Genomic DNA, 25,102 nt, shown 5'->3' with positions numbered 1-25,102 from the left:
CAGAGGAGTAATCATCAAAAGTATTTGATACTGATTAAAAATAAAGTTGATCATTGGTACAGATAGAGTAAGTACACAAGACCAGATAGCTCATTTGACCTTCACAGCAACCCTAGGGAGTAAATGCTATTATTATTCCTATTTTACAGTTGAAGAAACTAAGGCAGTCAGAGGTGACTTGCACAGACTCACACAGTTTAGAAGTGTCTGAGAGCAAACAAAACAAAATAATGTTAGATAAGCCCAAAGCTTCCAACCACCAGGGAAAGGACTCACTATATGAAAAAACTGCTGGGGAAATTGGAAAGAAGTCTGGTAGAAATTAGGTTTTGATCAAAGTATTATACTATTTACCAAAATAAGCTCTAAAATACATGGCCCAAATATAAAAAGTCACATCAAAAACAAATTAGAATCAGGGAAGGAAATAAATTGGGCCACTTTGGATAGCAGAAGAATTCTTGACCAAACGAGAGATTGAGAGAACCACACAAGTTAAAAAGAACAATTTTAGGGCTGAGTTTAGAATCAGAAAGATTGGAGTTCAGCTGTCTTTATGATCCCTGTGTCTTTGAATCATTCAGACTCAGTTTTCTCATCTGTTAAATTTATGCAATGATAATTCACAAGGTTGTTGAGAATCATTTGGGATAATATAAAGTCCTTTGCAAACATTAAAAAGTAGCATATAAGTGTTAGCTTATTATTTTAGGTATTGTTTGTGAGGAGGACATAAATATGAATGCATTACTGTTGGAGCTACAAGGTGTCCAGCCATTTTGGAAAGTAGCTTGGAACCATACTCTAGAAATCATTAGATTGTGAATACCCTTTGACTCAGGAATACTGGTACTTATATCCCCTCCAAAATTTAAAAAAGAGCACCATATGTAGAAATATGTTCATAGCCGCACTTTTGTAAATTATAAATAATTCACTTACATTTCCTAGCTTTGTGACCCTGGGCAAATTATTTAACACTGATTGCTTCAACAGGATAGAAAAAGAGACAAAAAGAAAAAGAAGGGGAGAGAGAGAGAGAGAGAGAGAGAGAGAGAGAGAGAGAGAGAGAGAGGAGAGAGAGAGGAGAGAGAGAGAGAGAGAGAAAGAAAAGGAAGGAAAAAAAAAAAAGAAAATTAGCAAATAATTTAAAACTCATGCTAGCAGTAACTCTTTCTTTTCTTTTTCTCCGCAGGTCCATGAATCTTATTACAAACACCTGAAGCCACTGCAGTCTAAGCTGTGAAATCTGTTTATGCTGTGCAACTCCATCAGCTTCAGAACATACATGCTTTGCCTTCCTTTACACTGGATGCATATATCCTGAATGAAATCTTTATCAAATACGGATAGCCTTAGAACAAATAATAAATTCATCCCTCATCCTCTTTATAAATGAAGAAAAATGAAAATATTTGGGAAATTGAAAGAAAAATGGATGTGTCTTAAGTGCAATTAATAGTGAAAGAGACTTTTTAAGCATTCAGAAAAGCTTTTTAAAAATATAGTATGGCTTCTATTCACAGTGCTGCTAATTTCTGTGGTCCATGACCTCTTTGATAATTAGCAGTTTTTAACTACTAAGTAGTTGACTTTTCAAGTTATAACTGCTAATCACTGGATATATTTTAAGTGTGAAGTGTTTTTGAGCAAAAGATATATTTTGAGGTGCAAAGAGAATCTCAATTTGCAGGCTTGCCTGCAAATGTATTACAACTCTTTTAATCATTCTACTATTGGGACTTTCTTTAAAAGTATGAGCTAAGGAACTAGAATAGAGAGGGAAGGCCCATCTAAAAAGTTAAAACCATTGCTTTGTGGCTAATGCCTTTTTCTCTTTTTCTTTTCTTCTTTGACAGATAATTACTATGGACAAAAAAATTTGCACTCCCCAGTAACATTTCCCAGCCCAAGCATTCTGTGGCAGTACCTTCCTAGTATGATTAGAAATTGGCTTATTGACCAATATTTAATTTTAACTTAAAGAGCTGCTTTTCTATTTATATCCTTCCCATTGAGAAGCAGTGTTAACCTCTGTGAGGATGAAGAATAAAGTTAGCATTTCAAAGTTAAAATGACTCAATGGCACCCTAAATACAGTAGTGGTTGATGCTGGGTCTCTTCCAAAGTGTATGGAGGACAAATCTTTTCTGAATGCGAATAGAGAACAGCTCTCCTGAGACACTGGCAGAAAAAACAAAAAAAGGAAATGAAAAGCCACATAGGTTAGCCACTCATTTGGTGCAAGTGTGGTTTTTCTTTTCTTTGTGTTCTTAAGGAACTTTATCTGAAGTGCTAAAAAGTCCCTTTCTATAAAGTCTCATTTGCACAGTTCTTCAGTAAAAAAGATTTAAGGATATAGCTTTTAATTGAATTTTGTGATTTGTGACAATATAAAATAGCAAAAATCACTTAATTTTATATATCTTTCTGTGACAGTTGCCTGGTGAAATATAATCCTAGAATTTTACTTAACCTGAATATAAGATTGTATAAAAACCAAGACATCTTCAGAATATGTTAAATCAAATTTGCTAAATAAAGAATGACACTAATGAAATTTTCCCAGGTAAAACAGCTAGTTTCAGAATCTCAAGTTTAAAAATGTTATTATTGTTGACTCAAACTTTGTCTTTCTTAGAGGAAAATTAACCATACTTCTGTTAGTATGACACTTATATTGTAGTTAGGAAGCAATACTATTCTATTGTTAATCAGGAATGTAACCTAAGATCTGAATTAGTGGGGGAAAAGTGAAAGGAAAAAAATCAAGGTGTTTAATGTTATTTGTATTGCAATACAGAACCATTATTTCTGTGATAATACTTATATGTATTGTGCCAAGATTTGTGTAATGATAGTATTAAGTGGATTGGAATAAGACTTGGTAAACACTATACAATAGATCTGTGATCATGATAAACAAGTTTGAGGAGATTGCAAATATCAGGAGGACTCTAAAAACCTAGTTTTGTCAAGTTTCATTTCTTAAACTCAGGCAGGACTTTTTGTACTGTTTAATTCACTAAGATTCAGATGCTTTGCAGCAATATAATTAATGCAAATGGAGGTTTTTTTTTAATTAAAAATGAATTTAAGATGTAAAACCTCATTAATTTGGAATCTGTCTCAGTAAAAACTAAATTTTATAAAACTTAAACTTTTCGTTCTCTTTAAGTGCAAATAGTAGTACTAAAAGCAAATAAAGTAGGACCTAATTTAAAAAAAAAATGAATCATTTAATTTAATCATTGAATTAAATAGTTTTACAAAACTTAATTAGCTTTTGTTAGATAACACTGATGCCTGCCTTTTGGGGAAATGTTTTATCTTGATCAGTATAGAAAATTTAAAACTAATGTGAATTTAATTCAGGTAATTTTTTGATTCACTGATTAATCTTCCCCATTGGTATTTTAAGAACCTGAATTCTGTGTTTTTCTGTATAATGCATGTTTACTGAGTATTATTTGGTATTTGTTTTCGGCTTGAGTAATCTCAGAGGACTTTGTCCAGAAACCCTTTATATTTGCATTGCCCTTTAAAGTAGCTAGTCTTGTGAAAAACAGTTTTAACTTCATTCGTAGAGAGTGTACTTGTTTAGTGTTATGTAGCACAGTGACTGAATCCAGGTACTTCATAATAGCTTTAATCAGGTGCTCCCCTGTCATAAATTTGAATTTGTCATATATCTATTAATACATCTGTTCCTTTGAATGTTAATAGTTACTAGATTACATCTTTTTTTTTTTTTTTTTTTTAAGGAGAAAGAGCTCTAAGTGGAAGCTTTTATAATTTTGAGCATTTAGGGGTGAAAGTTCCTGTAATTATTAGGTTTCTTGCCCAGTTAATTCCAAAGCCCTCTTCTTTTCAGTATTTCAGATTTTTTGTTTATATCTGAGAGCCTCAGATTTTTTTATGTTAATAGGCTTTTACAACTTTAACAATACTAATAATACTTTCTGAAATCCCAGATCCAGTCTCAAAAGATGTGGGACTGGATTGAAGTAACATTAGGAAATATGCATTTGGAAGACTTGAAATCTGAAAGGGCTTCCTATAACTCTGCCTGATTACCGTGATTTTGACTTGTTTTATGATCAGGTTTAAGACTTTATTTTTAGAAACCAAATCAACTTGTAAAATAAGGACTTAAAATAACTAAAGTTAGGTTTGGTGTTTGTTTTCTTAACTTAATCTAGCCAAGTTTATATTCAAATTTCCAGTACTGTTTCTAGGATGAAGTCAGTAAACACTATGAATTATGTAAGAAAACCTTTTAAGTGGGTAAGTTGAACTGTAACAGGTGAAATGTAAATTTTAAACTCAGTGAGCCGGGAAAACATGTTTCCCTTATGCTGGTGTACTGTCATTTAAAATTATGTTAAGATAATTGGGAAAAGTTGGGGAGTTAGAGAATGGTTTTAGGTATTTTGAACTCTTATTAACAAAACTTTACTGCTGTGCTTGCCTCTCATTTTACTATCCTGTTTCACAAATCAAGAATTTGATGTATAAAGTATGGAACCTTATCTTGGGAATACTTGTTGAATACTTTGTCTCTTCAGATGCATACAATCATACTAAAAATTTAAGGCCATGGAATCAGTCAAATGTTTCTAACTATTTCGGCAAGGGAGCCTTGGGTTCTAAGTCCAGCTCTGCCTCTTAATTAGCTCTAGAACTTAGGCTTGTTTCCTCCCTTTGGGTCTCGGATTCCTCACCTGTAACAGGTTCTGTGATTCTAGTAGCTGTGCGCTGGCGCCTTTCCAAGTATTGTAATTCCCTCCCCCCCCCCCCCCCCCCCCATACAACCTAGGCTCTCATTATTTTGTTGGGGGCACTTTCTGCGGCTTTTTGAGTAGGACTCGCCTAAGGCTTCGGCCCCCCATGATGATGGACCCTGCGGAGAGGAAGCGCGGCCCTGATGACCAGGCTGCATGGACCCACTTCTCTCTTGCTGACCTATACTGTCTTTTGGTATTTGTGAGATTTGATAACGTTAATAAAAGCGTGTAATTAGTACAAATAATAACGTGTCGTTTATTTATTGGATGGCTGCATTCTAATTTCGGGACTTGCCCGGGCGTTCCTGGGGAAGGGTGTACTACCCCCCTTCTCTCTGAGAGAGAGGGGATAACATATAAATACTTAACATGCCGGGGAGTTAGCCACCTTAGAATCTCCCTTTTCCCCTTCCGCAGCCCTAAGTAAAGCCAAGGAAGAAAGGGAGTTGGACCCGCTAATGTTTGTGGCGCGCGGCACTCTGGGGGCTGTAGTTTTCCCCCCCCGCTCCTCGCCACCTAAGGCGGCGTTTGGGCTATTTCCCAGAGTACCTTGCGAGAGCGGTGCCTGGCCAACCGTGGAAGTTAGCCCCCGAGGACCTAGGCGGCCGCGGAAGAAGCCAGGACCCTCTGAGGGGCCGCGGCCAGCCAGGAGTGTTGGTGGGTGGCTGTGGAGAGGAGGGTACGCCGGATAGCCTAAGTTAGGAAGCCGGGGTCGCTGGGAACCGGCGGGTGATAACTGCGAGCGTGGCGGGCGGGCCGGGGGCGGGGCGGAGCCCGGGTTGTAGAGGAGGTACTGTCCTTTCCGTGGGGCAGCTGAGGAGGCGGCCCTGAGGCCGAATACCGCCCAATAGAGGGACAAAGGGGGCTCCGGGGACCTTGGTGACTCTTTCCCTTCTGGAGCCCGGCAGAACGCTCAGCCCGGACGCTGCTGGAGCTGTGATGTCATCGGTGCCGATAGTCCCTCCGGCGGGGCAAAGAGCCACCCACACCTCTCTCCATTCTAGTCCCTGCCTGCCACAAACCCTCCAACAAAAGAAACACTCAGTGAGCCAGAGGCCTCCCTCTGAGTCTTTGCGTCACTCCACCTGCCCATCCCTTACTCCGAGTTTTTGAAACAAGGAATACATAAATGAATAAATAAGGCAGACAAACCAGTTCTAAAGGTAACATAGATGAACCCCAACCAGCCAAATCTGATGGGAGAAGAGATGTTGAAGGTCCCAGACAGCAGATAACGAAACATACTTCCCTCCACTCAGCTGAAAGGTAGGGACTCCTAGGACAAAAACAGCATGTACTACAGCAGAGGAGATCCATATTGGATGGGTTTTTCTCTTCCTTTGTTTTAAGGGAGGGTTCTATCAGGAGGGAAAGAGGATGGCCCTTCTTCCTCAGAAGTGGCTAATTAAATCCCAAAAGCCATCCACAAAATAGAGAGTTGTCAAAATGGTCATCTTCTCGCCCTTACACTCATCCCTTTCACACAGGGAGGCCTCAGAGATATCTGGTCCAAGAGGAGTATGGTCTGTGATACCAGACATCCTCCCTTCATCTAGGTACTTTCTGCTTTTCCCTTTTTTTTCCTCATCAAAGTGTGTGGGCTCTCTGCATACTGGAAATCAACTAGCTGTGTCCATGCAACTTACTTCCCAGCCAGTTACTGGCATGTGGTTTTTCAACAACATTTCTCTCTACTCCACATTATAAGGGCACGTATTCATGCAAACAAGTGACTTGGAAATTTAACTAAATCTTGAGCATCTCTTGTACTAACAATTTCTTTCACTAGGGATGAGTAAACATGATGTGGTCACAGACCTAACCACCTGAACCGTATAACAAAAAGACCCTGTTGACAGGAGTCCCCAGAGCCCTGAGACGGTATGTGGGATACTCTTATGTATTTGTTGTTTGTCCTTCCTTCTCAAAGAGAACCGTAACATTAGAGAGGTGATGCCATGACATGCAAGTGAATGGAACTGAAGTGAGGGGAGGGCTGTGCAAGGTCACCTTCCTCTTTTCTCCTCTCCTCCCCCCAGCCATCTGGGTCCAGTGGCCACATAGAGATCCAGATGACTGGAGATAGCCCTGGAGGCAGTGGGAGAACTTGGCTTTGGAAGACCTAAAGTCTCCAACAGGTCTCAGTTTGACCAAGGACATACCCATTCAATGGTTAAAGCGAGGTTGCAATTAAGGTGAAGAATCTCTTCAGAGGCAGGGAAACTAAAAGAAAGGGAGCCAGAGCCCTGCCAAAAGTAGAATGGGGGCAGAGGAAGGGGGCATTAATACTTCTGATTAAGCTATTTAGCAAATATTTCTGAGCCTTTAATAGTTCATTTGAAAACATTTTCCCTAATTCCTGGAGTGGAGAAACATGTCACAGGTTCTAAGATACATGGGTAAAAAGACTTGCATGGGATGTTAGCTTGTTTGATTCTGGAAAGCAGTAAATATTATAAAGACCAGCTTGTTCTCGTAATGGTCTTTGTTGGCTAGTGAATACAGAATTATTTTAACAGAATGTGATCATCCTAGGAAACTAAATAAGAAAGCTTTATAATAAAGAGGCTTCTGGTCTTTTTGTTGTTCAATTTTATTTTATTTTCAATTCCAAATTCTGCTCCTCATTTTAAGAAACCTAAGTATGATAGACCTTGCAAAAAAATGAATGGGGACATAAAGGAATATACTTTTTCTCGCTGGTACATGGAGCCTACACAAAATCTAACCATGTATTAGGGCATAAAAACCTCAAAATCAAATGCAGAAAGACAGAAATAGTAAATGCATCTTTTTTCAGATCATGATGCAATAAAAATTACATGCAAATTCTGCTCCTCTCCAGGAAGCAAAATCTGTTACAGTTATGTACACAATTACGCAAAACAAATACCTACATTAGCCATATCCAAAAAAAAGAGAAAGTTTCGAGCTTCAGACCAGTTCTATTACTTCTCCAGCAGGAAGTGAGGAGCCAATTTCATCATGAGTTCTTTAGAATTGTTGGTTGTATTGATCAAAGGTCTTAAGACTTTCAGAGCTGTTTGTCTTTACAATATTGTTGTTATTGTATAAATTGTGCTGTTCTGTTCACTTCATTTTATATTGGTTCATGTAAGACTTCCTAGGGTTTTTCGAAACCATCTTCTTCACTATTTTTTATAGCACTATAATATTCCATCATAGTCATGTATCATAACTTATTTAGTCATTGCCTAATTGATAAGCATTCCCTCAGTTTCCAATTCTTTGCTACCACAAAAAGTTGCTATAATTGCTTTTGGATCTATGTGTCATTTTTATTTTGATTTTGGGGAGCCAAGTAAGTAGTATCACTGGGTCAAAGGGTATATATAAGTTTAATAGTCTTTTGGGCAGAATTCCAAAGTATTTTCCAAAATGGACTAATTCACTGTTCCATCAACAATATATTAAAGTATCTACTACCTACTATTTTCCTCTTGTCCTTCCAACATTTGTCATTTTCCTTGTTTGTCAATTTAGCCGATCTAATAGGGTCAGAATATCTTTTTAATATCACTGTTACCTCCTTGCTCTCTGGTTATACAACAAAAAGTTAAGTATGTTGAAGAAAAGCCTAGATCTATCCCTCTCCTGCTATCTCAGTCCAAAAGATTGATCCCAAATCCTTGTCTTCTAAATTGTAATATTCACTTATCATTTAATTGTTTTAATATGACTTTTTTTTTTCATTTAGGCCACAAAAATGAAGAAAGGCCTGAAAAGTGAGTCCCTGCAAGACAAAAAAAAGGACACCTATTTAGTAACTTTGACATTTTGATGTCTTTCTTTTTTTTTCTTTTTTTTATGCAAAATATTTCCATTAAAATCATATTGTGAAAGGAAACATAGGTCTTCCCCCTTAAAAAAAAATCTTCAGAAAGTATGCTTCAATCTGTTTTCAGACACAGTTCTTTCTTTGGGTATAGATAGAATTTTTCATAAGGCTTTCAGGGTACTCATGGACCATTGAATTGCTGAGAATAGCAAAGTCATTCACAACTGATCATCTCAGAGCATTGCTATTATTTTGTACATAATACATTTCTCTTTGCTTGAGTTCATGGAGGACTTTCCAGGTTTTTCTGACTGATGTCTTTCCTAAGAGTTGGCAGGAGCCATGATATTGCTAGAGATCTACTCCTTCATCCTGTCTCAGTAGCCTTCATGTTTAAATTAAAAATTAGGAAGTGAGCACTTTTGAGGATATCCAGAGTTGAGAGAGATCCATGCAACAAAAGTACATTCTCTGACTTGGCTGTGTAACCAGCATAGTAGTATGGGTGGGTTAGAGATAGGAGATGGGAAATAGGGAAGAGATTCACATATGAAAACTTTTTGGGGGAGCAAATATTTTTCCCTTTGCCTAAAGGGCTAAGGAAGTTTGAAATTGAAAGGTAAAGGATGATTGATAATAAAGATATTTCACCTGTTCCTAGAATGACTAGAGTTCCAGAATAAAGAATTGGAATTCCCTATGATGGAAAGAAGGAAATGGTTATATGGAATTAGAATCAACAAGTGAGGTAATGTTCATGTATGAAGGATGAGCTAGGCAGTTATGTATTAATGCAGTAGATTCAGGAAGACAAGTTCAAATCTAGATTAAGATATTTACTAGCTCTGTATCCTGAACAAGTCCCTTAGCTTCTCTATGCCACAGTTTTCTCTTCTGTAAAATGGGAATGATAACAATAGCACCTACTTTCCAAGATTGTTGTGAGGATAAAATGAAGTGATAATTGTAAAGTGCTATACAAACTTAATTTAAAGAGCTATTGAAATGCTAACTATTATTATTGTTATCATGAGGGAAAATTAGAAATTGAGAGTGATTTTAGGTTGTATACTTCAGTTATTGATTATACACTTGACAAATAAAAAAGTTCAGATTAGAGGTGAGTTTAAAGGCAAAGTTATTGATGAGTCTAAGATGGGACATCTAGTTGGAAATGTCTTATAGACAGTTGGTGAAATAGGTCTAGAGCACAGACTAGTGATCTAGTATGGCTATAGGGCCAAATATTAGATCTGGGAATCATCTGTGTAAATATGATAATTGAATTTTTGAAAACTGACAAGATCATCATGAGAGACTGTATAGAGAAGAGAACAGCTTTGAGGGAAACTTAGAATTAGGGCATGGAAATCACTGATTATCCAGTAAAGGAGACTGAAAGGTTCAGTCAGGGGGAGAACAAAATAGGGTCACAAAAACCTAGAGAAAAGTATCAAGGAGGAAGTCAGAGTTTCATATGCCACAGACAAATCAGTAAGGATAAGAATTGTGAAAAGACACATCAGATTTGGCAATTAAAAGATCACTGATCTTTGGTAATTTGGAAAGAACAGTTTCAATTGAGTGATGAGAAAAGGATATACAGGCAGTAAGTGTAGATAATCTTTCAAAACTTTGGATCTGGAAAAAGATGATATTATAAACTAAGAACTTGAGGAAAACAATGAGGGTCAAGCAAGCGTTTATAAGGATGGGGAAGATCTAGGGATGTTTGTAAACAGAAAAATTGAAGATCAGAGAAAAGGAAGGAAAATGTTTGGAGTGGGAGTTTGAGGGTGGAAAGAAGGGGATGACAGATAATGAAGGGAAATAAGCCATCCCAGTGTACAAATAGAGTGATTGACCTCAACAAAGTAAAAGACCATTTCATCAGTGACTAAAATTAAGGAGCAGAGAATAGAGGATGATGCCAAGGGCTTTTGAGCTCTAAAGTAGGGAAGCTAATAATGAATGGCCTCTCTTTTTTTCTCAAGATATAAGTTAAAACCCTCTGTTGAAGAGGTCCTATGGAAGGCTTAGAAAAGGGAAGATTTGAAATCACATGCAATAGAGAACCTAATTATACAGGTCCATACTAACAGTTCCCCCAATCCTCTAAGAATTTAATTTTGAGGATTCCATTTGGTGCTCTGATTGATAGTAGAATTATGGGAAACAAAGGGGAAGGCTAAGCCTCTGTCCTGAGTTATATGGGAGTTTTAAATAAATGTCAGGATGCATCTGATTTGATTCTTGTAAAAGGCATTCTTCTCAATGTTGTTCTGAGTTCATGATGTTCCTTTTTCTGTTCCAGGTTCGATTGATGATATGCTTGGCGACCTCTTGGATGATGATAGTAAATGCTTCTTTCTTGAATTTTCTTTTTGGGTTAGGTTGGGCTTGGTACTTCTCCCAAAAGGTAGTCTTCCTTTTTTTTCTTTCTTTTCTCTTTGACCCCAAAACCCATCCAACCACATTCAATTCAGAATTATTTCAATAAATTTCTAATCACACAGTCATGTGCCTGAATATGGCCTTCTGGATTGGAAGGATTTAGGTTACAGTCACCAGAAGCCCAAATCCCAATTCATTGGGGAAGAAATACATTCCAGTCCTTCAAATTCAAATAAGATTTTCTTTGGGATATAGAAGTAGATAATGACTCTTGTACCACTCAGACTGTTAGGAAAAGGGAATCTTTATTTGACCATCATATTCTACAGTTTGGAGCATCTATAGGTCTTGCTTTTCCTCAAGATGAGGTCAGGTAAGTGATGAGACCCTCACTCTCACATTGGCTCTCGGAGAGCTAATTTTTTTTAGTTATAATGCCTCCTTCCATTCCTTTTCTTCCTTTCCCACATACACAAAGTCAGCACTTAAAAGGATAGTTACTTCATCTGCAGGATATGCCTGTGGTGACCATGTCTTCTCACATGTATAAGGTTTGTAAAAGGTGACAGAAATTTCTGTTCTCTTGACCCTGGGCCCTTTTTCGTGGGGCAGTTATGTGACTTGTCTGATGTTTATTTTCAGCAATGCCACCTGAGAAGCCTCTCCAATTAACTGCAAGTCCCAGAGAGAGCCTAGGATCATCTCGGGGTTTTTCTGCGAGGGCCCGAAAAAAGTGAGAATGAGTTAATACAAATCTCCGAACATCCATTTTTAATAACCATTTCTTGCTGCCAGCTTGACCTTACTATCTTCTCTCTTTCTCTTCATTTTACTTCTGGCCCTATTGTCCCCTTTTTCTTCTGATTGTACTTGTAAGTTCACTGAAGTATCATGACAATAGTGAGACTATCTGTTCTGGTTTGGCTTCTACCACTACTTAGCAAGATAACCTCAAAAAAAGACTTAATTTCTCTAGGCCTTGAGTTCTTTATCAGATAAGAATATTGGACTAGATCAGGAGTTCTTAGAACTACAAACTTAGTTGTGTTTTTTTTTAATTTTAGTAATTTATTTCAATAATAATTCATTTTCTTTTTAAATAATTGAGTTGTATACATTTAAAAACATTATTCTCAGGTGTCCATCGACTTCACTAGATTGCCAGAGTATCCATTAAGAATTGGACTATATAATCTCTAAAATCCCCCCAGCACAAAAAAAAATTAGACTTTTATAGAGAACAAATTGTTGAAAGCTCTTTGCAGCTCCATCTTCTCTGCGTTACAATTGAATTGTAAGCTACAGTCAGGGAATCTGTCTGTCATTCTCAATTCTCTTGCCAGGGCCATTCTGGAAGATGATTTCTACAGCACCATGGCAGCCCAGGCAGGTGCAGATGCTGAGGTGAGAGAGCCAGGTTACTGCCATTTGTTCTGTATCTGTTGGCCAGGCAACTTTGTGTGATGGATAGTGTGACCTAAGTTGTGACTATGAAAATCTTTTAAACCCCTCACAGTACCTAGTTTATAGTTAAAATAAAATATTACTCCAAACCTGTTTAGTAAACTCAAAGCCAAAAATTTGCCACTGAAAGTTCAACTAATCAGTGGAACTCCATGAATCTGTTGTCTGTTTGGATTTTATTCTTCCTGCATGCTTCCCATGGGGACTGAGAATTATGCCCAGTATTGGAGGTGGGAGTTAACAGAGCCTCTAAGTGCTTTTTACTTGGAAAGAATAGAAAAGCATAGATATTACAAGGTCCTTGTATCTCAAAGTTATATGCTTTGCTATGTTTGTCTCCAGTTTCTTCATATCATAGTGGCTAAGTCTCAAGTAACACAAACAGAGAGGACCTATTGGGATCTCATTTGGCTCTTTGACCCTCTATATCCTATCTTCCCTTGTAGGAGTAGAGTGATATGCTAGATTTTTTTTTTTTTAATATTAATTATGTCCTTCAACATATTTCCTTCCCTGGGAGCTCAGCTTTCTGATATGTCAGAAGCAGATCCACAGACTTTGCTGCGGTCTATGAAGGTAATAAACTATTTCCATCATTTCTTAGTCTTAGAAGGAAAGTAAAATTTAAACTGAACTGATTTTGGGGGGAAGTGATTCTTGCTTCATTTTAAAAAATATTTCTTCAGTTTTAACTTTTTGAGGGGGTTTCTGTAAAAATAAAATAAAACTGCTGAGCCTGACACAGGTATTAATCCTTTAGGTATTTATACCTTTGAGTATAAATAGACCTTCTTGATTTGGAGAGGCTTTCCAATGTCAGGGCCTTCTTTTACAAAAATGGAGATTACCAAAAGCCTAGTAACTATTTTAGTAAAGACGGGAGCTCCAAAAAGCAGTTGGTGGAAGCCTGTGGTGAAATGAAGCAGTCCCAAGTAGTAGACTGTTAGCTGTACCAATTGCCCTAGGTAACTTTTCACTGCTTCTATCCAGAAAACAAGGAGGAGAAATTATGTTTCCTCCAAAGACTACTTCACTGGCATCCTAGTGTTTTCTCATGTTAATTAGTGTCCTCTTTCTTGCCCACTGCAGTGAGCATATTGTTCTATTCAGGTATACAAGTAAGCTTTATGAGTTTAAGGACTCAAACTAGATAATTAAGGTAAATTACATCTCCACAATCTGGTATCAGTTAGCTTGGCTCATGTAAAAAGCATCATATAACTTCTTTCCGTGTTCCTTGTTTTCATTTTCATTTTCTTCAGCAAGCCCCCTTATGTAGCCCTGACCCTTAGAACTACTGTCCACATTCAGACTCAGGTTAAGCCTTTGGAGTTAACGATGTTTTCTAGCCTCAGCTGGAGGTTTACTCTTTTTAGCCCCAAATAAAAATTCCCCTTGTGCAAGCCATTTGACCAGCTATTCAGGTTGATGTCCCCTGAGTGCTTTCCTTTGGAATTTTGAACTTCTTATCACATCTTCTTTTCCTGTCCCACTTTTAAAAAAAAATTCTCTAGCTCCCTTTGTTTTTTCACAATGTTGTCCCTGAGGACACAAACCTATACAGGTCAGCCTGGAATTTTTGTCCTCTTAGGGGTGGATCCTTCAATCTCAAAGATGAACTAGTACATACTTCCTGGGGTCTTCTTCTCATCTAGTCGTCATGTCCTACAAGAATACAACATTATTAAAATAAAAATACACTTTTGTAAAGGGCTGAAACTGAATAGGTGCACTGAAATCAGATAACTGAGTACTTAAGGCTAATTACCTATTGGACAATAACTCTATTAACATATGCTTGGGGAAATGGCCCTTCTCACTCTTCTGTGCTGGCTCAATCTTTTGGTGTATACAGATAATTGTAGGAGGAATTAGGGGGTGGAGTAAGACAAGCCAGAGTCACTTTGGAGGAGGATGAGGAGAAGGGAGGTCGGTAGAGAGCATGTGGCAGTTTTGTCGATCCTCCTCACTTCTCTACCTAAAGACCAAGGACTTTTGCTTATCCTAATTCCGACTGATTCTGAGGCCTCCAGGGAGCTAACCTGGACTTCACACACTTTCCTTTTAACTGTTTAATAACCTGCCTTAGTTTCCACCAGGCAAAGTTTACTTTTTTCTAGTTACTTTCTAGTTAGGATTTTCTTCTCATCAGCTCATGATACACCTTTTTGGATTCCTATTTGCACTACAAGTGGAGAGTTTTAAACTTAATTGCAAGCAATTAATCCCCTCTAGCCAGTGAAAATAGGCATGTAATTCTTCCTATTCAGTAGCTAGCCAAAAAGAGCTAATCCAGAATCTATGAAAGCACTAAATGGGGAGTCTCAATGCTAAGAAGAGACTAGAAACTTTTGAAGTCTTGGAGTCTTGGGAACATCTTTTAACATAAATCTTATAATATAGCTCATTCATCTAATTGAAGTCTTTCTTGCCCCATTTGAAAAAGGAGGTTAATAACTCCCAAAGCTATTATAAGGATTGCTTTGCCTAATGAAAACCAATAGTACTCCAATGGGGATCCCTCCCTATTCTCCTGATTTTCTAGGATATGGATGACATGGATGCTGATCTCTTAGGCCTGAAGAAGTCCAACCTAACTAGTAATAAAACAACTGCAAAAGATTCTGGAAAAGAGGAATTTTCTGATGATTTCCCTAGACCTTCAGGAAAACTAATAGCCAATGAGAGAGGTGAGTAGGAAGTAACTCAGTGACTACATTGTAAAGATTAGAGATTTAGAAGAAATTTAAAGATTCTTTGTTTTTTGTACACTCAGTTCAGTTCAATTTAACTGATATTAGGCACCATATAATACACAAAGGCAAGAAAAGAACAGCTAGGAAGGAAGCATGATACAAGTGGTGGCTTTGAATTCAGCGTACCTGCGTTCAAATCCTAATTGTCAGTACCTGTGTGACTTTGAACAAGTCACTGCCCGCTCAAGTTCTGTATCTTAGAAGTTCTTACCCTTTGATCCAGCAGTGTTACTACTGGGATTATATCCCAAAGAGATTATAAAGAAGGGAAAGGGACCTGTATGTGCACGAATGTTTGTGGCTAGAAACTGGAAACTGAATGGATGTCCATCAGTTGGAGAATGGCTGAATAAATTGTGGTATATGAAAATTATGGAATATTACTGTTCTGTAAGAAATGACCAACAGGATGATTTCAGAAAGGCCTGGAGAGACTTACACGAACTGATGCTGAGTGAAATGAGCAGGACCAGGCTATTAAATAAAAAAAAAAAAAAAAAAAGAAGTTCTTCATAAAATGAGGGAGCTGGATTAACTGACATCTGGAAGTCCATTCCAGCTCTAAATCTTTGCTCTTTGATCTAATTGGTTCAGAACACAGATTTTGTGAAAAGGAAAAGCTTCTAGAAGAATCTGCTGTCCTCTATCCTGGGTTCATGAAGCTAAGTCAAAAGCCATGAGGGGGTATCAGCACAGCCTCTCTGCTTTCCAGGACTACTCTAGTACCATCCTAGTTGGGCAAGGCCTGGAAAACCCAGTTAGATTAAGATGGAACATTAGATTATGGACTTTTTTTTAATATCCTTAGTTCAACTGGAGACTCTTATCTCCAGATCCATGGAATTAGCTTCCAGACTCTAGGTGGTTCTGGAGAAGCCTTGTTATAATTGTTATAATTGGATGGAGGAGAGCCTACTTCTCATAGATCATAAGTCACTCTGTCAATGTCCTAGGAAGAAATGCATTTCATCTTAGAAATGACCATTTTTATATCTTGCCTTCCAAAAACCCATTTGGATGACAATGAGAGATATGAGGGCCTATGAGGATCAACAAAAACTGCATGGCAATACTTTCCATTTACTTTTCTTGCAGGAGACAATATTTCCACAAAGAAGCCTATGCCTTCCACTGGGAGCACTGGGCGCCCATACAGGAAGTTTTCCTTTGACGGTACAAGTCTCTATGTTATACTGCAAAGGCCCCCTCGGTTTTGAAAATATAGCAGAATTAGCAGTTGGCATTTGCCTACTTTCCTGAAGCAAGTCACAATTTGTAACAGATGATGAAGGTTAAAGACGTATTTCTACCACAGTGGGAGGAAGGGGCAATCACATTTTGTATGGGTGGTAAATTTTAGGGATCATGAACTTTAGAGCTTCTGGTCAAACTAGAAATGTCTATGCATTATTACAAAAGTTGCCTTTCCTTTCATATTACATTTGCTTTTTTGTCATCTGGGTTGTGAATTATAAGTTACACAGACTCAACATGTACTACAGAGTATGGTATGTTTATATTAGAGAGGGATTAGAGGACTATCTCATCCTCTAGCTTTATTCAGAGTCCCTTTTAACAAACAACAATCTGTTGGGATTTGTAAGTTTGTATTTATTAAGCATCTGGAAATCTTACCTTAAGGGAAAACTTAAGAGCATAATTCTACAATTAAGCCTCATTTTTCTTAAATTTCGCTGGAACTTGATCTTATCTTTCTTTTCTGGATGACAGATTTGGAGGACCCCTTAGCAGGGCTTCTTTCTGATGAAGAGGAAGAAACTGCCAAGAAGCCACCTGTGAAAGAGAATAAAACGGTTCCTGAAAAGAGCCCTGCCATGGTTAAAAATCAAGGTGAGGGAAGAGCTAGGAAGATGACTTGTTTTCATTGGTTGGATGGTTTAGATGGTACCAGAATGTATCAGGCTAGGCTTTTCTCATACCAAAGGAATTGCTCAACCCTGGGGGAGGAAGCCATCCCAGCAAAACCTTAGACAAAGAAAAAAGGGCACCTGACCAGAACAAAGAGGTAATATCCTTTTCAGAACATGGATAGAAGGGGTATGCGGCATGTGAGCATAAAGCTGTGATAAGTCCTACAATCAGAATGTGATATGAATTTGGTGAGCAGGATACCTGCCATCTTGCCTGACTCTCATTATACCCAATCAGAAAATTAGGACTGGGTTAGTATGGACTTTTTGTCTTTGGTATTACCCACCCAGAGCTGAGAGTCAGAAACTAATCTAGTGAGTCTCTACTTCTCTGCTGCTACATTATTATTATTATTATTATAGCAAGAAACTTTGTCATTGTATCATGAATTTCATTAGGTTTCTTTTGTTTTTCAACAGAGTTGATTTTATTAATCACAATAGCATCTATATACCTTTGCTCATATCCTAATCCATTGGGGAACAGCTTTTATTATTTATTTTTGGAAGCAGGATTAAATGGCTTAGCCCAGGTTACAGAATTAGTAAGTTTCTAGGGACAGATTTGAACTCAAGATTTTTTATAGTAGAATTTTTAACCTTCATAAATGTCCAATTTAAGCTTTCTTAGAGTAAAAAATTGCTCTAAACTTAGTTTCTGTCAAATTTCTTAATAGTTTTTGTCAAACAGGGAGTTCTTTCCCAGATATTTATTGAACACTAGGTTATTGAGTTCATTTATTTTTAGTTCATTCTCATCTAGTCCATTCTACTGATCTTTTTTATTTATTAGCTAATACTAAATAGTTTTAATAATTACTGCTTTGCAGTATAATTTGAATCCTGAAAGTGCTATTCCTCCTTTTATTCCTATTTAATTTTCATTATTTCTCTTGAGTTTCTAAGCTTCAATTCTTCAAGTGAATCAAAATTCATCAAAACATTTTTCTAATTCAGAAAGTATCCCCTTAGTAATCTGATTGGTATAGTAGTAAATATGTAAATTTATTTAGATAATGTCATCATTTTTATAAAATTGACATGGGCCCAGCAAAGACACTAAATGTACTTCTAATTATTTAAGTTTTTTTTTTTTATTTCTTTAAAGTGTTTTGTAGTTATATCTATATCTTGAGTGATAGAGATGTTTGAAAAATAATACAGATTCACTTAATTAGTGCACAGAAGGTAGCCTTACTTGTTTCTTAAATTGAATCATGCTGCTTATTTTGTGGAGGTCAAATTAAGTTCAAAATGACAACTATTGCAGTAATTCCTTGCCTTCCTGAGAATCCTTTGCCCATAGGTTGGAAATCACCTCTTTGAGAATCCTTCCATTCCACATGCCCTGTTCTGTTTGTTTCCTGAACCCAAAATGCATAGTGTCACCTCCAAGTCTTTGACACACTCTTGGCTCTCCCTTCCTTTTTCATTTCCTGAAGGCCCAGCTCAGGTCTTGTCTCTCCCCTTGCATGAAGCCCAGCCTCTGGCCCATGTGGTCTGACCGGCATGTGCTGCCTCTGCTGTTACTCACTCAAAGTTCTGTTTTTTAGGTGTCTCTCTCTCTTCAACTCCTGGTGATATCCCCATTCTAAAGAAAGAGGAGCTGAAGTTTGATGACGGGGATGACCTCATGACTGCCCTTGGATTTGGAGACAGTCCTAAAACAGAGCGGAAACAGGAAAAGGGAGTCCAGTAAGAAGCTCTTCTGAGCTGAAAGGCCCCCATCCAAGCAGCATGGCCTTTTCTTGTATAAAGAAGAGGATGGGGCATGGAGTTGGAGGCTGGGGACAGTTATTTGAAGTGATTCATGTTGTTGATGTACCTGTGCCTCTGTCCTACTGTTTCAGGGATGGTCCCCGTCCTGCTCGCACTAAACTGGATGAGCTATTAGGACGTGGAACTGCCTCCAAGCTCCTGGAGAGACCAGGCACTGGGGAGCACCGGGAGTTCAGGCTGGATAAGAAGTACCAGAAACAACCTGGTGAGTGGCCCCACACCCACTTAGAGTTAGAAAGGGAGAACCATTCCAGACATGTCTAAAAGCTCCTTATTTCACAGACAAAGATGATCCCTGGGGAGATGATGACTTTGCCTTTGGAGCCTATCAGCCCACCGTGGCCTCCTCCTGTGAGAGTCGACAGTCCCGCCGGCAGTCTGTCAGGTAGGTAGGGGCCTGACTGGGCCACCAGAGCATTGCATCCCCTGAGAAATAATCATCTTCAGGCCTTTGCTACTTCTGTCAGTATCAACCAGTCTCGTGTGACACATAATCTGGAGCCTGTGAACTTGTTTTTTGAATATTTTGACAACTGTGTTTCATGTGTAATACGATATGTTTGATTTTATGATTTTAAAGACATCTTTCTGAGAAGAGGTCCATAACTTCCAAAGGGCTCCATGCCACAAAAAATGATTAAGAGCCCTACATATCATGTTGCATTCTCTAGAGGCTTGTGGAAGGTTGACATAACAAAATCATTGTCTTCTAGATAGAGCTTCTTAAGTTTTTTATACTTGCAACCCCTTTTCACCTGAGAAATTTTAACATGGACCTCAGGTATATAGGTATATAAAAAAGGTATACAAATTATTTATTGTTAATAATTTCATGATCCCCACATACAGTTACAAGATCTCATATAGGGATATGAACTACAGTTTAAGAAGCTGGGCTCTAGATGTAGCCTTGTATAGTGGAATGAGCAGTAGCCTAGTAGCTAGGAGACCTATACTGGTATCAGTATTTATTTTGGATATTTGAACTTGGGCTGTATTTGGCAATAGTTAACAGAGCAGGCCATAAGACAGACCTCTCTCCTCTGCCTTTCCTTATGCCCTTATCTTGAAGCAGGTTCTCAGCAGAAACTCTCACCAATTCCAAAGGAGAGCAATGCTCCAAACAGAGCACACCAGCTACAGCCAGCCCTGCTCATCCGGGGAAGGGAGGAGCTGACTGGCTGGGCCTCAAGGATGAGGACTTTGATCCGCTCCCTCCATCTCCTATCAAAGAATCCAGCAAGGCTGGCTCAGGAATGGCTACACCATCAGGACTCAGCCCTGCAGCCCGGCCCTCTGCCCCAGCCAGTCTGCCTGGCTCAGGGGTGAGGCCGCCTACTGATGCTACAGCTACCCCTCACAAACCCAGCCCCTCTCTCAAGCGAGGAACATCGGAGGAAAAACAAGAAGAGGATTGGCTGAGCCATGCCTTGTCTCGGAAAAAATCTCAGATTTTAGCTAAAGAGGAGCAGTCTGTGACTTCTAAGGGCCTGAGCTCTACCGAAATATCAGATCTTCCCATTGTCAGGTACGCATGTAGAGCCTGTGGATTGCATCTTAAGGAGCTGAGGTGGCACACTGAGCTAATTATCTTTGGGAATCAGTCATCAGGGCAGGGGCTATAGGAAGCTCTGGGAGCATGGACTAGCTGTGGTCCACTGACTTCAGATCCTTTTCCTTATACTGTGCCTCTTTCAAGAATCTGTAGATAGAACCTTGGGGAAAATACATAGGCCTTTTATCTTTAAAGATTTATTTAAGCAGAGGAAGAGAGGACAATGGAGCCACTGTAGCAACTTGTTCCTAAATATGAAGAGGAAACTTAAAGAGTCCTCTGTCTTGGCAGCAGGCTTAGTTCTTGATAGATAACCCCTGCCTTGGGTTGAGGGAAATAATCTTCCCTGAAGTCTTAATAGATTTGGGAGTAAATTCAGGTTAAGTAAAGCATAAATAAAATTCAGGTGTTGTAGATGTGCTCATGTAAACAAGGCCCAAGGAGGAAGCATATAGATCATCAGCCAGACTGCCTGAAGGGATTAAAGAGGGAAATCCTTGGTGGTGGTGCTGAGAGAGAGAACTTGTTTTTTTTTGTTTTTTTTTTTAATTTAATAGCCTTTTATTTACAGGATATATACATGGGTAACTTTACAGCATTAACAATTGCCAACCCTCTTGTTCCAATTTTTCACCTCTTACCCCCCCCCCCACCCCCTCCCCTAAATGGCAGGATGACCAGTAGATGTTAAATATATTAAAATATAACTTAGATACACAATAAGTATACATGACCAAAACATTATTTTGCTGTACAAAAAGAATCAGACTCTGAATTATTGTACAATTAGCTTGTGAAGGAAATCAAAAATGCATGTGTGCATAAATATAGGGATTGGGAATTCAATGTAATGGTTTTTAGTCATCTCCCAGAGTTCTTTTTCTGGGTATAGCTAGTTCAGTTCATTACTGCTCCATTAGAAATGATTTGGTTGATCTCGTTGCTGAGGATGGCCTGATCCATCAGAACTGGTCATCATCTAGTATTGTTGTTGAAGTATATAATGATCTCCTGGTCCTGCTCATTTCACTCAGCATCAGTTCGTGTAAGTCGAGAGAGAGAACTTGTGAAGGCAGAAAGGAATGATGAATTGAGGAGGGAAGGAGCTACTCAGGAAGGTGCTGTGTACTCTGAAAAGAAGAGATGAAAATTTAGGGGAATTTAGTGAGTGGCCCAGGAACATACCACATAATGAGATTAGGTGGTTTGAGAGAGAACAGTTTTGACCGTTGAGGGTCAAACAAAAAGGATCTTGTATCTTTCAGGCTGGAGATGAAAGAAATAGCTCAGACATTGGATGGAGGGAGCAGAGGTTGTGAGGTGAAAAGTGACTCAAAGAAACCAATCACAGAATAGCATGCACTAATGTAGTGCTCAGCACCTTACAGCTCTTATTTGATCCTCACAATAACAGTCAATATTATTGAACCCACTTTACAATCGAGGAAGCTGATGCAAACAGATTAAGTAACTCCCTTAGAGTCACACAGGGAGTGTCTGAGGCTGGATTTGAACTCAGGTTTTCCTGACTCTACCTACTTGCACCTGATTCGAATCACATGAGACTCAACAAATAACTATGATTTATCTATTGTATATATAGTTTGTACCCCTGCATTCCTTCATATTAATAGTTTGTCTGCTTTTCACTGTCCCCTGTGCATGCCACATGACAGAAATAAGGTGGAGGAAAGTTCAGGAAGCCCAAAGATACAGTCTTGAAGTAACTAATGAAGAAATGGAAGGCCAAACATTGGACAGGGAAAACCATAAGGAGCCTTCTGCTGTCAGACCTGAAGGGCCAGTGTTCCTTACTTTATGGTTTGGCCTTTTTCAGTCAACCTGTTGCCACTACTCAAGGGCCGGAGCAAACAGCTGCCAGAGGAACCCCAGGGACAGCACCAGAAGCTGTATCTGTCCATCCCAGGGGCAGTGGGTAAGTCTGCACACAAGACATGGCCCTTTAGCTAATAGGGGCTGGGAGGAGGACTGCCCCAGGATCTCAGTGACTTCTTTGGAACTTTGGTACTGGCCCAGACTACTTTACATTGCCTCTAGTAATTATCTAGACTTCCAAGTGAGTGGGGACTTAATGAAAAACAAGCTTTTATTTCCCCATCCCATCCTCCAATCTAACAACATAACTAATCCTACTCCTCTGCCACTCTGGTTCTCAAAGCTCTCCAAGAAGCTCCTTGTTTCTTTTTCTTTTCCTTGTTCCTTAAAGGGACAGGTTTCTTTTCCTTCCCCTTTCCCAGAGGAGGTACTGTTTCAACTCCTCTTTCTACCCTCCCCCAATCTTTATATATTTCTTAGGGTTCCCCAGGCTGATGTCCATCCCCAGACACTGACTGCCCCTATACTTCCTGCAGCTGAACCAAAGAGAGACACCCTTTCTGGAGAAGTTCCCAGCACTGGTAGGTTTTCTTTCCTGTATGGCCCCTGAACCATGAGTAGTATCTTTGTAATAATGGCCCCTGATGAATCTTCCCTGAAGCTAGTTTTTCCCTTGGACATCCACAAGAGAGCTGTCCTTTTATCTCTTTTTTCAGCTGCTACTTATTTTTCACTTGTTGCATTTTTCAGACATTGCAGCTTATTTTCGGAGATCCCAAGAACTAATAGGAACTTCCATGCCTGTACAGGTAAGAGGGGCAGGGTAACAGGTATTCAGAGACTGGCTCAATCTTTTTTCTTCTAAAGAAATAGTTTTAACTAAGAAACTAATGTTTTTCTTTAGAAACTCTAAGAAGGGCAGGTTGGTAATACAGTAGATTAAGAGCATCAACCTTGAAGTCAGGAGGACTGAGTTTAAATCCAGCCTCAGACACTGGGTGGCCCTGGGCAAATCACTTAACCCTGATTAATTCTCCCACAAAAATCTTCTAAGAAAGAAACATCACTTGGTGTTTTGAGAACTACCATCCTAGATATTTCTGGACATTAGCATGGAGCCATAGTTGATAGGGAAGATAAATGCTAGCCATGAAGTGAGGCTACAGTTATTCTACCAGTTCACTTTGAAAGTATCCTTCCATCTTCAGACCTTTCCACTCCCCCAATCCCATTCCCAGGTTCCCATTTCCTGAATCAGCCAGTCAGTCACCTCTAGCTCTGGAATCTTTGGATAGAAGGTGGCTGTAGACTGCAAAGGATTGATACATCATATCCCTAGAGGGCAGCTCTTATGATAAGAGTAGAGCTTCCAGAGCCTCAAAGAAGTAGCAGCTTTTCACCCAAGGCAGGAGTTCTCAACTTTTCAATCTAATGAAGGTTATGGACCCCTTCTCAGAATCGTGTTTGTAAATACAAGAAAGTAAAATACTTAGTATTAAAAGGGAGCCAAGGGGTGGTAAGAAATAATTTTTTTCCCATCCAAGTTTACAAACCCCAGGTTAAGAACCTTTTATCTAAGTGGTCTTAGAACCCCATAGAAGTGTTCAGTATAAGAAATTTTCATCCTAAGACTTGGCACCTACCTAGAGATCTAAAACATTTTACTGAGGAGGAGACTAAAGCTTCTCATTTTGGTCAGAGTGAGGTAGTGATGCCTTTTTCAAGCTTGGTTAGTTGAGCCAAGAAAACAGTAGCTGCAAATATCAGTGTGTCTCTGCTTTGATGATAGTACTACTGTCAACAGAAACTGTTATGATCACAGATCAAGTCTGAAATGTTGTTGGAGAATTGAATTGCAATTACCTCTAGCCAGGTTTTTCTCTATTATTTCATATCTAACTTGCCAATGGTTTCTTCTGATTCACGAAGGGCCTTCTTCCAGAGACCCTGGCCCTGAGTTTGCTGCCAGGAGGGGAGTACCAGAGAAGGATCCTGGCTGCACAGGCTCAGCTACAGGGTGGCACAGCAGAACTCCAAGAGGAGCTATTAAAGAGTCAGGCCCGACAGTCTGAGCTGGAGACCCAGGTGAAGGGCAGGCTGGAGGGCCAAGAAAAGAGGGGACATTTGGGGCTAGTCAGTAGGTACAAACACCAAGAGAGCAGGAGAATTGTAAAAAACAAAGCAACGACTTTGAAATAAAGCATCTCTCCTCTTCTTCCTCCTACCTGATCCAATACCCTCCAGGTGCGGAAGCTGGAACTAGAGAGAACTCAGCAGCATATCTTGCTGGAAAATTTGCAGCAGCGGCACCAGGCCGACTTGGAGCTCATTGAGAATGCACATAGGTATCCAAGTGCCCCTGCCTATGTTCTGCTCATCTCCCCCTACTATAAACCTAAGTACACAAGTCCTGAGAAGCCTCACTAGATTTCTTTAATTTCCCCTGATGAAATCCCAGCCCAGTTTTGGATGGGATTTCAGTATTAATCCTGTAGACTAAATTGATAATGTTTAGAAAAAAATTGTAGAGATTTCTCCCATGCCTGGAATACTCTCTCTTATGGTCTCTGCCTCCTTGTTTTCTTCAAATCTCATCTAATATCCCATCTTCTGCAAGAAGTTTTTCATAGTCCCCCTTAATGCTTGTTCTTCCCCTCTAAGATTAGCTTCACTTTATCTTCCATTGTTCTTACTTTTACCTCATTGTTTGTAGCTTTTCCCCCCATTAGATTATGAGCCTTTTGAGGGCCGGAATTATTTTTGCCTGTCTTTGTGCCCCCAGCACTTAAACATAATGCCCA

At 39.1% G+C, this 25,102-nt stretch overlaps 2 protein-coding genes across 11 annotated transcripts in view; both read left to right on the top strand.

The window, feature by feature from the left end:
- ACOX1 (acyl-CoA oxidase 1) overlaps positions 1-4,357 on the top strand; it is a 57,801-nt gene extending 53,444 nt beyond the window's left edge. For all 3 annotated transcript variants that reach the window (XM_031965842.1, XM_031965841.1, XM_031965843.1), the window contains one exon: positions 1,196-4,357. In XM_031965842.1, coding sequence (XP_031821702.1) covers positions 1,196-1,246 — 51 coding nt within the window. In that variant the 3' untranslated portion in view covers positions 1,247-4,357. The remainder of the gene's footprint in view (positions 1-1,195) is intronic.
- A 964-nt stretch (positions 4,358-5,321) lies between these two features.
- Positions 5,322-25,102, top strand: part of FBF1 (Fas binding factor 1) — a 28,478-nt gene continuing 8,697 nt past the window's right edge. For 2 of the 8 annotated variants that reach the window (XM_003768515.4, XM_012548495.3), the window contains exons 1-19: positions 5,322-5,444; positions 6,577-6,668; positions 8,506-8,533; positions 10,901-10,942; positions 11,623-11,713; positions 12,324-12,384; positions 12,970-13,020; positions 14,990-15,134; positions 16,296-16,373; positions 16,932-17,051; positions 18,685-18,826; positions 18,982-19,115; positions 19,193-19,295; positions 19,986-20,438; positions 22,303-22,401; positions 22,782-22,882; positions 23,052-23,110; positions 24,231-24,386; positions 24,546-24,646. In XM_003768515.4, the coding sequence (XP_003768563.1) occupies positions 8,515-8,533; positions 10,901-10,942; positions 11,623-11,713; positions 12,324-12,384; positions 12,970-13,020; positions 14,990-15,134; positions 16,296-16,373; positions 16,932-17,051; positions 18,685-18,826; positions 18,982-19,115; positions 19,193-19,295; positions 19,986-20,438; positions 22,303-22,401; positions 22,782-22,882; positions 23,052-23,110; positions 24,231-24,386; positions 24,546-24,646 (1,955 nt within the window). In that variant the 5' untranslated portion in view covers positions 5,322-5,444; positions 6,577-6,668; positions 8,506-8,514. Of the gene's footprint in view, positions 5,467-5,584; positions 6,054-6,576; positions 6,669-8,505; positions 8,534-8,903; positions 9,335-10,900; positions 10,943-11,622; positions 11,714-12,323; positions 12,385-12,969; positions 13,021-14,989; positions 15,135-16,295; positions 16,374-16,931; positions 17,052-18,684; positions 18,827-18,981; positions 19,116-19,192; positions 19,296-19,982; positions 20,439-22,302; positions 22,402-22,781; positions 22,883-23,051; positions 23,111-24,230; positions 24,387-24,545; positions 24,647-25,102 lie in introns of those variants that run through there. The other 6 variants (XM_023502528.2, XM_023502524.2, XM_023502527.2 and 3 more) reach the window with 5 other exon arrangements.

This window comes from Sarcophilus harrisii, chromosome 4, assembly GCF_902635505.1.
Source record: "Sarcophilus harrisii chromosome 4, mSarHar1.11, whole genome shotgun sequence".
Taxonomy (NCBI): Eukaryota; Metazoa; Chordata; class Mammalia; order Dasyuromorphia; family Dasyuridae; genus Sarcophilus; species Sarcophilus harrisii.
The sequence above is the reverse complement of the archived record's forward strand: the minus strand, read 5'-3'. Positions and strand labels throughout refer to the sequence as shown.